General features: G+C 31.2%; 2 protein-coding genes across 2 annotated transcripts; one reads left to right on the top strand and one right to left on the bottom strand.

Moving 5' to 3' along the window:
• Positions 1-72: 72 nt before the first annotated feature.
• Positions 73-15372, top strand: LOC134681337 (ras-related protein Rab-35-like). Its single transcript, XM_063540919.1, has 6 exons — positions 73-223; positions 3322-3372; positions 3960-4083; positions 4567-4691; positions 5031-5155; positions 12351-15372. The coding sequence occupies exons 1-6, from the start codon at positions 172-174 to the stop codon at positions 12480-12482; spliced, it is 609 nt and encodes a 202-aa protein (XP_063396989.1). The 5' UTR covers positions 73-171; the 3' UTR covers positions 12483-15372.
• On the bottom strand, positions 9037-10954 carry LOC134682092 (innexin unc-9-like). The gene is made up of 2 exons (XM_063541689.1): positions 10855-10954; positions 9037-10364 (listed from the first exon to the last, which is right to left on the bottom strand). Coding segments are annotated over exons 1-2 (1239 nt in total). The 5' UTR covers positions 10857-10954; the 3' UTR covers positions 9037-9127.
• Positions 15373-15748: the final 376 nt, after the last annotated feature.

The following is a 15748-nucleotide window of genomic DNA, read 5'->3' on the forward strand; positions in this document are numbered from 1 at the left end:
GAAATCTTACCTGTGAGCACGGCTACGATAAACACATTAAAGAAGATGATGCATATGGCGCAGGCGCACACCTATGCATACGCCTCATTTCCGGATACAAAATCCCTTACTTCCGACTTTAAAATCACTTGACACTGAGCCTTCAGTCCGTATTTAAACAATTACAGGGCTATGGCTCGAGAATATGACCATTTATTCAAGCTCCTTATCATTGGCGACAGTGGTAAGATCCCGAAATATCCAATGTTTAAACTTCTGGTGAAGTAGGTGCTCGATTTTTGATGAAGTCATTGATTGTTGTCAAAGTTGAAAGTTGTTGGCGACAGCTTGTATGACATAATTTAAATGTTTTTAGAAACTGGGTCGTAACGAAAACTGATGATTGTTAACATAATGGGTGAATGTTTTTCATGTTGTCCAAAAATTATAATGTTCATGCTGTTATCAGCAATTTTATAATTTATATATTGACAGTTGCATGTATAATTTGTATATCGAATAAGAACAGAGACAAACTGTCAGACTATACGATTTTGAACCTCATAATTCGTACTATGCATGTGATGTTACACAGCATTTTGAATTGCATGAAAACCCATGAGACGAGAATTTATTATTATATACACTGTGTCGAGGACATGATGTTGCTCTGAACCCCTATGGAGTGTTTTTGATCCTCCAAAGTGCTATAGTGGCATTGTGACGCTAACTTGTTGAAAGCTATGCTGAAGTGAGATGGTGGTTATGCTGAATCTGGGTCCGTTCGCGCCCAATCATGTTCGCACCCTTCAAGTTCCCACCCAAAGTCCGTTCGCACTCTACATGTTAGCGCCCAAATATACTATGAATTATACAAATCATACATTGTATCTTCATATTTTTTTTTGGTAAAAAAATAATAATGATAGAGTTAAAATTGGTTGTGTGTTTAATAATATATGTAAACGAGTTTTTGAAAGTGTATTGCTATAAATATTTAGCCATCATATTGTCATACTTGTCCAATCCAATTACACTTGAGATCAAAGGAGACAAGCTGTTAAAAACAATTATATTTCATGTTTTTAATTTTAAATCTTTAAAGTCATATGAAACCAGTCATTGCCAGTGAGTGGTGAAAAATAATATTTATCCAATTCTTGAGCCAATGCATGTATACATCATAAACTTAGTCCTCTGTGCACGATTTTAAAAAATTTTACGCAAATATATCGTATAATCGTCATTTTTTTTTCTCTCTGTCTGTTATGATATAACTAATATGGCTTCTCATTAAATGCCGTGTTTTGAAGCCGAAGTATACCGATTGTCACCTTATAGTAAACAAATAACAAAAAGCATGGGAATTGAGCACGTGTTTAATATGTACAATCAGATAATGGTTTATTTTAATAACAGACTCATGCGTATTGCGATCACTGGATTTTTATGAGGAGGGTTAAGCTCAGGTCACTATGCACACAGAAAATATGTCGGCGCATTGCTTCCAGGAAGCAAGCAATTAAAAATAAATAAACATCTTCTAAATGTGGACAAATTAAAGAACTTTCCTCAGAAAAAAGTATATGTTTATAAGTTGTATAATGAAAACTATCCATTTAGTTATAAAAAACATATGCATATTTTTTTTTAATTTGAGGTTTCTAATGACTTTAAGTTTTAGTCATAACAGACTCATAACAAGCTAAATATACGCAGTTATTTACATCAAACTGCTTAATTAACATTTAAAAATTAATCATAAAATAAAATAAAAGACAATTATATGATAATTCCTCAAATTTCGTTCAAGAAAATAAAGATATTTGGTATGTACATGTATACATATAAAAAAATATCTAATAATTTTAAAACTAATTTCGACCTCCCTATTTCATATACAAATTGGGCGCGAACGTGAAGGGTGTGAACAGACTTCGGGGGCAAACGTGTAGGGTGCGAAAGTATATTGGGCGCAAACAGACCTGATACCGTAATGCTGAGCCTAAAGTGCGATAGATTTGAAAGTCATAAATCACATGTCAAATAATGAATCTCTATGTTTGATAAAAAGTAGCTTTTTTTTTTTTTTTATGTAAACCACTTGATGTATTTAAAACAATCATGATAAAAAGTCATTGAATTTCAAGACTTCACTGTAACATTGAAGTGTAGTCAACTGAAGGTAGTCATGGTAGTGTACATTGTTCTGTGTAAAATTTGGTAGCTTAGACTAAAAAAATCAGTCGTTCATATATGTACAATCATTTAGAAATTGATCTACATATTTCTTCAAAAGCTATTTTCTTTAAAACCAGTACTAACTGGAAATTTTATACTTATTAGTAAGTCAGAACAAAACATTACTAAAGAAAAATCTATGCAGCTGATTAGAATGAAAACAATAATAAGATAGATGGTTGCTATTTATGTTGAAGTTCTAATTTTGAAAATAATCAAGTTCTTATATATATATATATAATTAATATAATTGAACAACAGTTGATTGAATTGAAATATAAAACATATATTCACAAATATCCCAATGATCATCATGATCATACAAGTTATGCTTAATAACTTCCCTTGTAAAATGTTATAGTTATACATGCATACATTTGTATATTCATTATAATCCAACAAGTTTTATCTTTAGTTTTAAAGTGAAAAATGTAACCCTATGCTAATAGAATACAGCAAACTGTTTAACAATATCCCTAAGATTATGAAATCAACTTCCCGTCTGAATTATTACCAATTTTACATAATTTTCTAAGTTTACTTTGAATTTGATATGACTAGAATTTGTTTTTATTAAGAACAGGTTAGGGGTACACTTGCAAAATGTAAATACCAAATTATCATAGTGTTTAGTGAACTATAAATTATTTCTTTGACTCTAGTAAGCTACAAATGTATATAAAGTGATTCTACATAATATACAAATGTATGATGATTTTTTGGAAAGATTAGAACTTGTTCTAAATCTTTACTTAGGCACCACCCTCCCTAACAACAGGACAGGTTAGCTACTGTTACTAAATGTATTCACACTAAAATATAGTTCCCTATAGTTCTCATGTATGTGCACATAATACACAAATAAACTGAAAAACTGGGTATATTATTGGAGCAGTTCATTCAAGAATGTATGTCATTAATGTGTGTTGATGTGCAGGCTTCTTTAAAAACATTTTGATTAGGTAAGTGGGTATTAATTCAACTAGTATGATTGACAACTGTCATTATCACTAAACAATCAGAGACAAGGTGGACTTTTAATTTTAACAGTTACAAATGATTTCTACTCTAATACTATTATATGACTGCTTTGCATTTCAGGTGTAGGAAAAAGCAGTTTATTATTACGGTTTTCTGATAATACATTTGCTGGTAAGTACTGGATCAAAGTTAAGTATAAATACTAAATAGTGAAATGAAGTGAATTAAACATGATTGTACAATATTATTATTGATATATCAATGGTGAAACTAAAACACAATTAATGTACAATGATGTAATGATATATAATAAGGTCTGGTGATGCTGATGACCGGAATTGAAAGCAGTCACATAATACCATAATACATGTACCTATGAACATAATGAATAAGTAAAGCAAGAAAAGGTTTTCTACTACATGTAGAAAAAAATCTAAAAACATGGAAATTGACCAAGGATAGCCTTTTCAAAATTTGATTAATGTATCATCTGATGTGGATATTGGAAATCTTGAATTTTAGAGGATATTTGAATTCATTGTTTTGCGAATCTCTACATACTTAACCTAAAAGAAAGTTTTTAATTCGTTCAACATTTGAATTTATGGTTCACCTGTATCATGAAAACAATGAAAATTGGTATCCAACAAATAATAATGAATTCATAGTATAGAAGTTCAGTCTTAAGCATTAATTATTGTAATAATCATAAGACACCATAGAAATGTTATTGTATGATAATGATATAAATGTTTTAGGAACCTATATAACAACAATCGGTGTAGATTTTAAAATAAGGACAGTAGATGTTGCTGGGGAGAAAGTTAAATTACAGATCTGGGATACGGCAGGTCAAGAGAGATTCCGAACAATCACATCTACGTAAGTAAAGCAAGTCACCTACTGAAATTATACACACAAACATCACAGATCAAGAAAGTGTTTTATCATATAAAAAAAAAGATGTGGTATGATTGCCAATGAGACAACTCTCCAAGAGTTGAAATGAAAACAGAAATTAAATAGAAATTAAATTCTCAGTCTACCTTATTAACATGTGAGATTTTTATTTTGAGGAAATAACATGTCAATACATTCTGGAATTCAAAATGTCAGCTTCCCTTAGTTACAGACAGGTAGACTGAAAGTTTTATACTAGTTGACAACCAATCAGAACCATTGATACAAAATAATTTCATTAGTACATGTATTTCAATGTCACAGAGGTACACATAAATGATAAAGTTATTGTTGTCATTTGTGTGTGATGGGAAAAGTGACTGACCAATTTATCAAATATTATTGAGTCACATGTAGGCTAATTGTTGTGTATGATGTGTAATTGAAATGTGTTATATTTTTCAGATATTACAGAGGCACACATGGGGTAATTGTTGTGTATGATGTGACAAGCGGTGAATCATTTGCTAATGTAAAACGATGGCTTCATGAAATTGATCAGAATTGTGATGTAGTTAACAGAATTTTAGGTAAGTTTATATGTCACCATTCCACAAATAAAACTAGGTGTGTATTCTGTTGGCACACAATTATTCTTCTGTGTTGAAGGAATATCGACCATAAATTTTTAGTTTTCATATTTCTTCAAGATTCTGCTACTCTATGATTACAACATTATCTTCCGAGAATAGAAATATACAAAGAATTTAAACTGTTTTTGTATTTCTTCAACTGTTTGTAACTCTAGTCTAAAGAGCATTCAGCCATGCACATCAACTTCAAGTATATGTAAAATAGTTGTCACTGGACATTCAGCACCCAACAATCAATTATCCAAATATATTATCTTACTTGTCTGACTTTTTCAGTTGGAAACAAAGATGACGACCCTGATCGTAAGGTTGTTTTAACACAAGATGCACAAAGATTTGCTGAACAAATGGGAATACAGTTATATGAAACAAGTGCTAAAGAAAATAAAAATGTAGAAGAAGTAAGTAAGAGGTTTCCAGCTTTTAAACTTATAGACCTTGAAACATTTAAGATGAGACCTTTGCCGTAAGAAACTGGTTGCTAGTTTCTTGGTAAAGAATAATATTGAGAAAGAAAATGGGGAATGTGTCAAAGCGACAACAACCTGACCATAGAGCAGACAACATGAATCAGCATGATAACAAATGATATAGAAGTTAGCAACTATAGGTCACCATCAGCACTGATTTTGCTAGCTCTCCTTATGTTTCATCATTTCCGAAAAGGTTTTCAAAATGACAAAATTTTCCACTTTAATTTGAAAAATGTAAAAATATTTTTGCATGAAAATACTATGAATCTACTTGTCTTCATCATGTTCATGTTTTTAGTAAATTTACAACCCTTATCTAATGAACATTTATAACAGTAAGTTGTGATTCCAGTTGTGTATCGCCATCAGAGGGGTCACTAATCTGTAATTCAGAAACCTCATGAATTGACCATCACTATTATTTTTCCCAGTTAAATCATCCAGTAAAATCTTTCAATTTTAATGCTTCTCAAACGACCACAATTCACAGTTCCTTTATCATACCTTCATCATTTTTCACCTTGATTTAAAAAATATTTTATATTACAAAACAATGCGTAGGTGATTCCAAATTCATTCTGAATTTATTATGTTTTTGTCTTTTCCTGTTCTCATTTCGTTTAAAAATATTCTTGATTAAGTTACAATATGCAGTCCTGAGAATCGGTCCATCAAAAATAACAAGTGTATATATAGAAAGGAATGCCAGACATCAATTTAACCTTTTCCCCAAGGATAATAATTATGCTGTGAAATAAACATTATACATGTAGTTCAGTCATTGATTCCTGGATAAATAAAAAGAAACCGTTTTTTTTTTACATGAATTTTACCTTAAAAACTAACTGAAGTGAAAATGTAAACTATAATTCTGGATCCTTATTAGATTTTATTTTAATCTACATATTTAAGTTCACATCTATCAAATTATGCAATAACTGCCTGAGCATGGCTATTTACTTCAAATATGTATAGCAATGTATAGCTAATAATACATGTTCTTTGTGTGCAAAAGTGACTTAAGCCCCCTGGCTGAAACCCTGCCATCAAGCACCTTCAACAATAAACATAATCTACACTGAATTTGTTTTTCTGGTTGTAGTTTTGAAATTATCTTTCAGACCTCATTTATTGAAGATATAAAAGTCAAACTAAGGGAGATGACTGTGTCAGTTGGAATAAACATCAAACTAAGGGAAACAACTGTGTTAGTTAGAATAAACATCAAACTAAGGGAAACGACTGTATCAGTTAGAATAAACATCAAACTAAGGGAGACGACTGTATCAGTTAGAATAAACATCAAACTAAGGGAGACGACTGTATCAGAATAAACATCAAACTAAGGGAGACGACTGTGTTAGTTAGAATAAACATCAAACTAAGGGAAACGACTGTATCAGTTAGAATAAACATCAAACTAAGGGAGACGACTGTATCAGTTAGAATAAACATCAAACTAAGGGAGACGACTGTATCAGAATAAACATCAAACTAAGGGAGACGACTGTATCAGTTAGAATAAACATCAAACTAAGGGAGACGACTGTATCAGTTAGGATAAACATCAAACTAAGGGAGATTACTGTATCAGTTAAGATAAACATCAAACTAAGGGAGACGACTGTATCAGTTAGAATAAACATCAAACTAAGGGAGACGACTGTATCAGTTAGGATAAACATCAAACTAAGGGAGAGGACTGTTTCAGTTAGGATAAACATCAAACTAAGGAAGACGACTGTATCAGTTAGAATAAACATCAAACTAAGGGAGACAACTGTATCAGTTAGAATAAACATCAAACTAAGGGAGACGACTGTATCAGTTAGGATAAACATCAAACTAAGGGAGAGGACTGTTTCAGTTAGAATAAACATCAAACTAAGGGAGACGACTGTATCAGTTAGAATAAACATCAAACTAAGGGAAACGACTGTATCAGTTAGAATAAACATCAAACTTAGGGAAACGACTGTATCAGTTAGAATAAACATCAAACTAAGGGAGACGACTGTATCAGTTAGAATAAACATCAAACTAAGGGAGAGGACTGTTTCAGTTAGAATAAACATCAAACTAAGGGAGACAACTGTATCAGTTAGAATAAACATCAAACTAAGGGAAACGACTGTATCAGTTAGAATAAACATCAAACTTAGGGAAACGACTGTATCAGTTAGAATAAACATCAAACTTAGGGAAACGACTGTATCAGTTAGAATAAACATCAAACTAAGGGAGACGACTGTATCAGTTAGAATAAACATCAAACTAAGGGAGAGGACTGTTTCAGTTAGAATAAACATCAAACTAAGGGAGACAACTGTATCAGTTAGAATAAACATCAAACTAAGGGAAACGACTGTATCAGTTAGAATAAACATCAAACTAAGGGAAACGACTGTATCAGTTAGAATAAACATCAAACTTAGGGAAACGACTGTATCAGTTAGAATAAACATCAAACTAAGGGAGACGACTGTATCAGTTAGAATAAACATCAAACTAAGGGAGAGGACTGTTTCAGTTAGAATAAACATCAAACTAAGGGAGACAACTGTATCAGTTAGAATAAACATCAAACTAAGGGAAACGACTGTATCAGTTAGAATAAACATCAAACTTAGGGAAACGACTGTATCAGTTAGAATAAACATCAAACTAAGGGAGACGACTGTATCAGTTAGAATAAACATCAAACTAAGGGAAACGACTGTATCAGTTAGAATAAACATCAAACTAAGGGAGAGGACTGTTTCAGTTAGAATAAACATCAAACTAAGGGAGACAACTGTATCAGTTAGAATAAACATCAAACTAAGGGAGACGACTGTATCAGTTAGAATAAAAATCAAGTATAGATGTTTGCTTTTGCTTACAAACAATTTAAAAACAGATACTGTTCATAATATTATAAAGATCCATTGTTTGATTCTATGTAAAAATTAAATGTAACATGACCATAAGGGCTGTTCTATAAAAACATTTTGAATGTGCCTGTCCCAAGTTAGGGGCATATAATTATGCATTCTGAATGTGCCTGTCCCAAGTTAGGGGCATATAATTATGCATTCTGAATGTGCCTGTCCCAAGTTAGGGGCATATAATTATGCATTCTGAATGTGCCTGTCCCAAGTTAGGGGCATATAATTATGCATTCTGAATGTGCCTGTCCCAAGTTAGGGGCATATAATGCATTCTGAATGTGCCTGTCCCAAGTTAGGGGCATATAATGCATTCTGAATGTGCCTGTCCCAAGTTAAGGGCATATAATGCATTCTGAATGTGCCTGTCCCAAGTTAGGGGCATATAATTCAGTGGTAGTTTTTGTTGCTGTTTATCATATTTTTTCCCCCAAATTGTTTTGTACATAAATCAGGCTGAACATGCTAGTTTTCTCTTTTGAAATATTTTATATTTGTCATTTGGGGGCCTTTTATAACTTGCTATGTGGTATGTGTTTTCCTCATTGTTGAAGACTAGCAGTGACCTTCATTTGCTAACATTGGCAATCACACAGCATCTTCTTATTTTTATATGGGATCCATTTAAGGTACTTTGAAATCTTATCTATTGATGTATGTTTTTGTACAGCGTAGATCATTGTAGATGGTTCAAGGCTTCCAAGACGGTCTTATCGGACCACAGATAACTTATAATATATTCTGGTCAATTGTATAATGTCCGGTGAAAGTACGGCTGGGCAAAGCATGAAACAGCCATCTACTTTCTTGTTTTCATGTCTTTTTTTGGTCATTTTAACATAATTAACATAAATCTGATGGTTACCCCATTTTCAAACTCTCTTCATTCATAACTTTATTTCAAATAAAACAGCCCTAAAATACAGTTTTAAATGTTTTATCCATGTATTTCTTACATATACATGATATATATTTAAATTGAATCTCCAATATCAACACCTAGGTCAGCATTTTCAGTTTGTGTAATCATTTTTACTTTTTCATAATGTCTTTGTCTGAATATTGTCCACAAATTCAGTATTAAATCTGATGTGATAAAGGTTGAGGAGTTCTTTTCAAGTACCCGTAAAACGAAGACTCCATCATCACGTAAATGTTCCTGTGTGAACAATCTTGCCAATAGTAAATCATTACGAGAATGTATCTCTTTGCATATCTTTAAATGTTTCTTGATATACCAGAAGTTATTTTCTTGACTACTGACATAATATATCCACGATACAAAATTCAGACACGTCAGGGTAGCTAGTATAAACAGCCAGAACCACTGAAACACAAATATTTTCTCGTTCAGTAGATTCAGCGGCATAACACATTGTACGGTATATCTCTGTTGATTGGTTATCTGTCGAATAATAAAATCACACAACGTAACCCTTGGAAATCGCGGCGACTCGCTCCATTCACCATGTTTGATATAATATTGGATAATCTCAAACCCAAAGTTATTATAATCCATTGCCATAAACTCATTCAGTAGAAAGAATTGTCCGATCACATTTACACAATAGAGAAACTTTATAAACAGGTAGTAACCAGTCAAAAAAGTACCTTCACGTTTTCCAAAGCAAAAACAGCAGATGCTTGAAATTTTATGGCGGAGATGAACGATAAGGTTGTGTTTGTAATTCTGTTGCGTTAATATCCAGCAGTCGATGTATTTTGCCATTAGCTTGATTTTCTTTTCCCTGTCGTCTGGTGGTGACATCACTGTGTCTTCTGCTAAGGCAGTGAGTTTATCCATTCTTATACCTGAGTATCCATTTAAAAGTCTCCAAGTAATGTTTGGAATCTTAAACAAAAAGGCTTGAAACAATAAAATGATTGGTACCCATTGATAATAAGTCATTTCAGCTTCTTGCCTCTCGGAAATATCTTCCGGAATTTCTTCATAGATAGGAACATAATAAGTGTTGGATATCCAACACGTTGAGTGAGTATAAAGGATAAATTGTTCTTTTAATTCAGCTGGGGTCCAACATTGTATCGGGTTCCCTAATATATACTGACCAGAGGTTATAACGATAGAAAAAAGTCCTAATATGGTTACAGTCCAAATATGGTTAAATCTGTCTATCCAATCGTCGTCTGATGTACCAAATAGATAACTCCAGCTAGCAAAATTCCCTACCATACCTACGGCATCAAACCTAAAAAAAATAAAGTCTCTGGTAAAATGAATTAAATATATATCAACTGTAATAAAAATTATAGTGTGCATTTATTATTGCAATTTTGTCATTTTTAGACTAGAATGTGTTCTTAATTTTTGCAATATTGAGAAAAGTCTTGGGTAAATCTGATAAAATATTACAAAATGGGTGTTTATTTTATCGCATTTTTCCTCAAAAATTAAAAACATCACAATAATTTCTAATTACAGTAAAGAGAAGTTTTCCTGTCGTTTTGTCATTATTTCATTTGCATCTCAATTTCATACTTTAACATATGGCGTATATAAAAATTCTTTAGATAAAAAAAAACATCATCAGATTTTCTAACAATTTCAGGTTTATAAATATTTTTGACAACATGACTTATTTTGAGCAAATTATTTAGGCATTAAAAATGTGAAACCAATTCAAATGTGACCAAACTTATTAATTAAAAACGATAAAAAGTATAAAACTATCAACTTACATGTTTCCTTGGTAGATTTATTCAAATTGTCATTTTTGTCTTTGTTCTTTCATTTAAATCAGATTGTTTTGATTTGTGTTTTTTTATTAATGAATTAAGCTTCAAAGATTATGAAATTAAAATGTTTAATCTATGTTCAATCCATTTTTGTTAGTGTACTGTAAAGGATTACATATATAGTTTTATGTTTAAAATTTAATCTTATTGATTGTTACAAAGTTTAAAATGTACATAATATAGAAGTACATTATAAAATTGTTATTAATGTATCGATAGGTAATACAGTTATTAAATTGCAAGAGTCATCAGTGGCTGAGTGGTTTAAGTCAAGGAAATGCTGTATCATTGATTGATTGATTTTTGTTTTTTTAACCCCATTTGTAAGTGCCACTTTTGGGCTATTTCAATAAAATGTAGATAATATAGAATTACATTATAAAATTGTTATTTATGCAACAATGAGTACACTGCAGCAATGGAAACATATATTCCTCGATTTCCTGATGGACATAAATTAAAGTTCAAGAAAATCCCTGATGGACACAATTAAATAATCGCAACATATCACCAAGATTATGTCCCCATTTATCAGTGAAGTCCACGATGACAGTCTATTAACAGGAATCTTAAAGATTTCAAATTCAATTTGTGAACTGAAGTTTGCTATCATTTTGTGAGTGCAAATAAGATAATTAAAAAAATGTAGTTGATTTACGGTAAAATGTGTCTTCAATGCAACATTGAGGTGAGTTGGAAACCCTCACCTGGCAAGTGTGCTCAACTCCAATCTTTATTTTTAAACTAGGATTGTCGTTTTTTCTACCAAAGGTTTGTGGTCTTCCTGGTCACTATGGTTACCTTCGGTGAAAACTGTCTGACGTGCAATAGCGCAATAGTGCTGAAAGTGGCTTTAAACACCAATCAAATATTCAATCTTATTATATCAATGGAAGCATCTTCATACAAATTATAGCACCAAAACATTGTTATTATTATTTTTATGCCCCACCTACGATAGTAGAGGGGCATTATGTTTTCTGGTCTGTGCCTCTGTTCGTCCGTTCGTTCGTTCGTCCGTTCGTTCGTCCCGCTTCAGGTTAAAGTTTTTGGTCGAGGTAGTTTTTGATGAAGTTGAAGTCCAATCAACTTGAAACTTAGTACACATGTTAACAATGATATGATCTTTCTAATTTTAATGTCAAATTAAAGTATTGACCCCAATTTCATGGTCCACTGAACAAAGAAAAAGATAGTGTGAAGCTCAGGTTAAAGTTTTTGGTCAAGGTAGTTTTTGATGAAGTTGAAGTCCAATCAACTTGAAACTTAGTACACATGTTAACAATGATATGATCTTTCTAATTTTAATGCCAAATTAAAGTATTGACCCCAATTTCACAGTCCAGTGAACATGTAAAATGATAGTGCGAGTGGGGCATCCGTGTACTATGGACACATTCTTGTTTTCTTTATTTTGATAATCTTTTCTTATATTTCAGATGTTTCTTGCAATAACAAAATTAGTATTACAGTCCAAAAAAGAACAAATGAAAAAGCAGGCAGATCAACCATCAGATGCCATTAAAATTAATGGAAGATCGAAAGACAAACGGACAAAAAAATGTTGTTGATGTTTGTAGTCTATTGTATTTTATTGTTGTAATGTATCTGCAATCTGTCTAAAAGGGAAAGCACCTGTTTACAAAGGGGAATAACTCTGGAGTAAATTGGAACTATATTGTTCACAAAGGGGAACAACTCTGGAGTAAATGGGAACTATATTGTTTACAAAGGGGAACAACTCTGGAGTAAATGAGAATTATCTTGTTTATAAAGGGGAACAACTCTGGAGTAAAAAAACAGATGTGAAATCATGCAATGTAAAAATTTAAAAGAATTATTTGCATTGAATACTGTAATGTATAATGCTTGAGTGTTAGACTTTTCATTTGATCATGTTGATGATAATTTGCGAACATTCTATACAATTGTACTCTGTGTCTGTTACTCAAAATATTACTAGAACGATTAATTTATTTTTTGAAGTAAAAGATAATTTTTGGTATTTAAAAATTACAATGATAGTTGTGTGCACAAAGTCTAAAAATTAAAATCCAGATAGGTTACAAAAATATAAAAGAAAAGATAGCAAACAGCATTGAACATGCTGAATGTGCCTGAGTTTATAGAATTAGACTTGCTTTATGCTGGTTCATATAAGTAAATGGGAATATTTTAAGTATTGATATTTTTTACGTGTAGGTTATTGCCCTTGACAGCAGGAATGGATTTCATTCCAATGTATTTGTTTTTAAATTATTAAGTATGAGAATTTCATGATATATATGTGTTTCATCAATAAATTTAGAAAAATTAAAAAAGCTAATTTTTTGTCTTGAGATTATTTTATAATTACCACTCAGTTGAAAGTTAGATTAGGACAATAAGTCTTCTTAATGCTGATCCACATGTTAAGTGAAGAAATAGGATGTTGACATATATGTAAGAAATTTGCAATTTCACAATCTAATGCTTTCTGGGAAATATCAATTCAAAAGCATACACCAAAACGTTTTGATTGGTTTAAAATTTTCTAAACAATAGAAATTCAACCAATGACATAACCTTATTTTCATTTTTGTGTATGAACAATAAGAATACCCATAGTCCATTAGATTCTGAAAAGGCAAATTTCACTTTACCCAGTTACTGGTTCATTTTATATAGGCATATTGTATAAACAAAGATATAATGGTTGAAAATATCTGTGTATACTTTTGTTTGTAGAGATAAATTTTCCTCATTTGATGGAAGTTTTTGGCTCAAGAATGTGATTTTTTTTTCCATAGTTTTTTTTTTATTCAGAGTGTTTAAAATTTATTACTATATGTGAAATCCATGTCAAGTTAGTACTTTTTAATCCCACTTATTAACAAAATGACTTGAAGCCTCTTTTTTGTCCTCAGATATTTCTGCAAATATTATTTGTCTTTAATTTAAACTGCTGTATAAAGTTTAATATTGCCTGCTTTTTGGTATTCTCTGGTATTCTCTCTTTTTCTTTTTGATTTTCAATTTAAAATGACTCTGTTTGTTACTTCTTAAAAAAAGTATTCAGATAAATTCTCTTGGATTCTGTTGGCTTGAAGAGAAGAATTTTACAAGCCTGAGCCGTAGGACTTGTGGTTAAATGTGTAGTCGTATACATAGTACTGCTTTTATATAATCTGTTTTCTTAGAAATAAGATTTTGACGTTTGATTTTTTAGAAATTAAAATATTTTTCATTGCTGACACCTACAATCTGTCCTTATAGAATTACTGAAATTGAGATTAAAAAAAATATATAAATACACAGTAAAAAATGGTTGTATGATTATTAAAAAAGAATTAGAATAATTGTACTATGGTATTGAGGTTTATTAAACTTGTCCACAAACTGGCGTCAGCCCTTATACTAATTTTTTGAACAAATTCTTCTGTTATGAAATTTCCACCTTTCATTTTAATATACTGACACACCATTTTCTTTAGGAATCACACCATACATTCTACATAAAAATTGATTTCCTAAATTTCATATGCATCAAACATTTTGTTCTCACATGCCTTTTATTCTGGCAAATCTGCTAGGATATATTAATTCATAGACACATATATATTTTTGTGTAGTTTATGAGAAAGTCCCATTTTATGATATTTAGTAATTTCATCCAAAGAATATTTTAAAAAGTGCTTGTAAATGGCATAATACTTTTTATGAAATGAATAATTCCTGGTGTTTACTTATTTTGAATACTGTAAATTCAGAAATTATTTCATCAATGTTTTTATTATTGCGAAAAATGTGTATTTTGAATACTGTAAATTCAGAAATTATTTCGATGTTTTTATTATTGGGAAAAATGCGACAGAGATATAATCGCAATAATTTAAACTAGCATTTTGATAACTTTTATATGAATTAAATTGGATTTTTCTCACAAAAATATAAATCGCATTTTAGTCTAAAATGACCAAAATCGCAAAAATAAATAAACGCAATAATTTCTGAATTTACAGTACTTATACTGCAAAACATCTAGTGCTATTATTGATGGACTTCATCTTTAAATACTCATGTATCACTTGTTTCTCTATAGAGCGTTTGTTTGGGTGATAACTAAGTATATAAATTAAACATTTTTCTGAAAACATTCCAAAATATCTAATGATTTTCAGATTTAGATGGGAATAAAAGGATATATTGGGAAAATGACAACAAGACTCCATCCAAAATACACGAAATCAATTGTAAACCATGTACATACAATCTGATATAGACATGCAAATTTTGCGTCTTTACAATGTATTATGCTCTAAATTTATCCTGTCTACTAAAGAAGGTGATAAAAGGGAGTCTCATCCTGAATTCCTGAGAAAATAAATCATGAAAATGTGAATTCCTGAATTGTGTTTAACCAAAAGGTTGGTTCCAACCAACCCTGAACTCCATTACACTTTCCTGTAAATTGTTTTTAAATTTTTAAAAAAAAGTGGGGGGGGGGGGGGGGGGGTTCTAACCAAAAAATCAATCCCTGGATCCACCAATGACCGGGCCCTATTTAGACACCCAAAGATTACCATAATTTAACAAATGCTGGTGCAAGAGTAGACAGACATTATTGATTAAGTTTTCCAGTGCTAACTTTATAAGGGCCCATCACTGAGCATGTTAATACAAAATGCTGTAATTTATTGATATATTTTCATTTTTATGCCTTTTGTAATAATTTTTTGCCAATTGTTTAAATGTTGATTAAGAAAACAAATGTTTGCCATAGCTTGGGAAGGATGATGTTGACCGTGTTGAAGATGGATTGGAATTAGAGGGTTTTTTAATATTTTGTTCAATATTA

This window comes from Mytilus trossulus, chromosome 8 (assembly GCF_036588685.1).
Source record: "Mytilus trossulus isolate FHL-02 chromosome 8, PNRI_Mtr1.1.1.hap1, whole genome shotgun sequence".
Taxonomy (NCBI): domain Eukaryota; kingdom Metazoa; phylum Mollusca; class Bivalvia; order Mytilida; family Mytilidae; genus Mytilus; species Mytilus trossulus.

Bases quoted from the DNA above. Each gene is read 5' to 3' on its own strand.
- LOC134681337 (XM_063540919.1), top strand. From the start codon at position 172: ATGGCTCGAGAATATGACCATTTATTCAAGCTCCTTATCATTGGCGAC. The intron at 3,373-3,959 runs GTAAGTACTGGA...TAAATGTTTTAG, and splicing joins TTCTGATAATACATTTGCTG to GAACCTATATAACAACAATC. The intron at 5,156-12,350 runs GTAAGTAAGAGG...CTTATATTTCAG, and splicing joins AAAATAAAAATGTAGAAGAA to ATGTTTCTTGCAATAACAAA.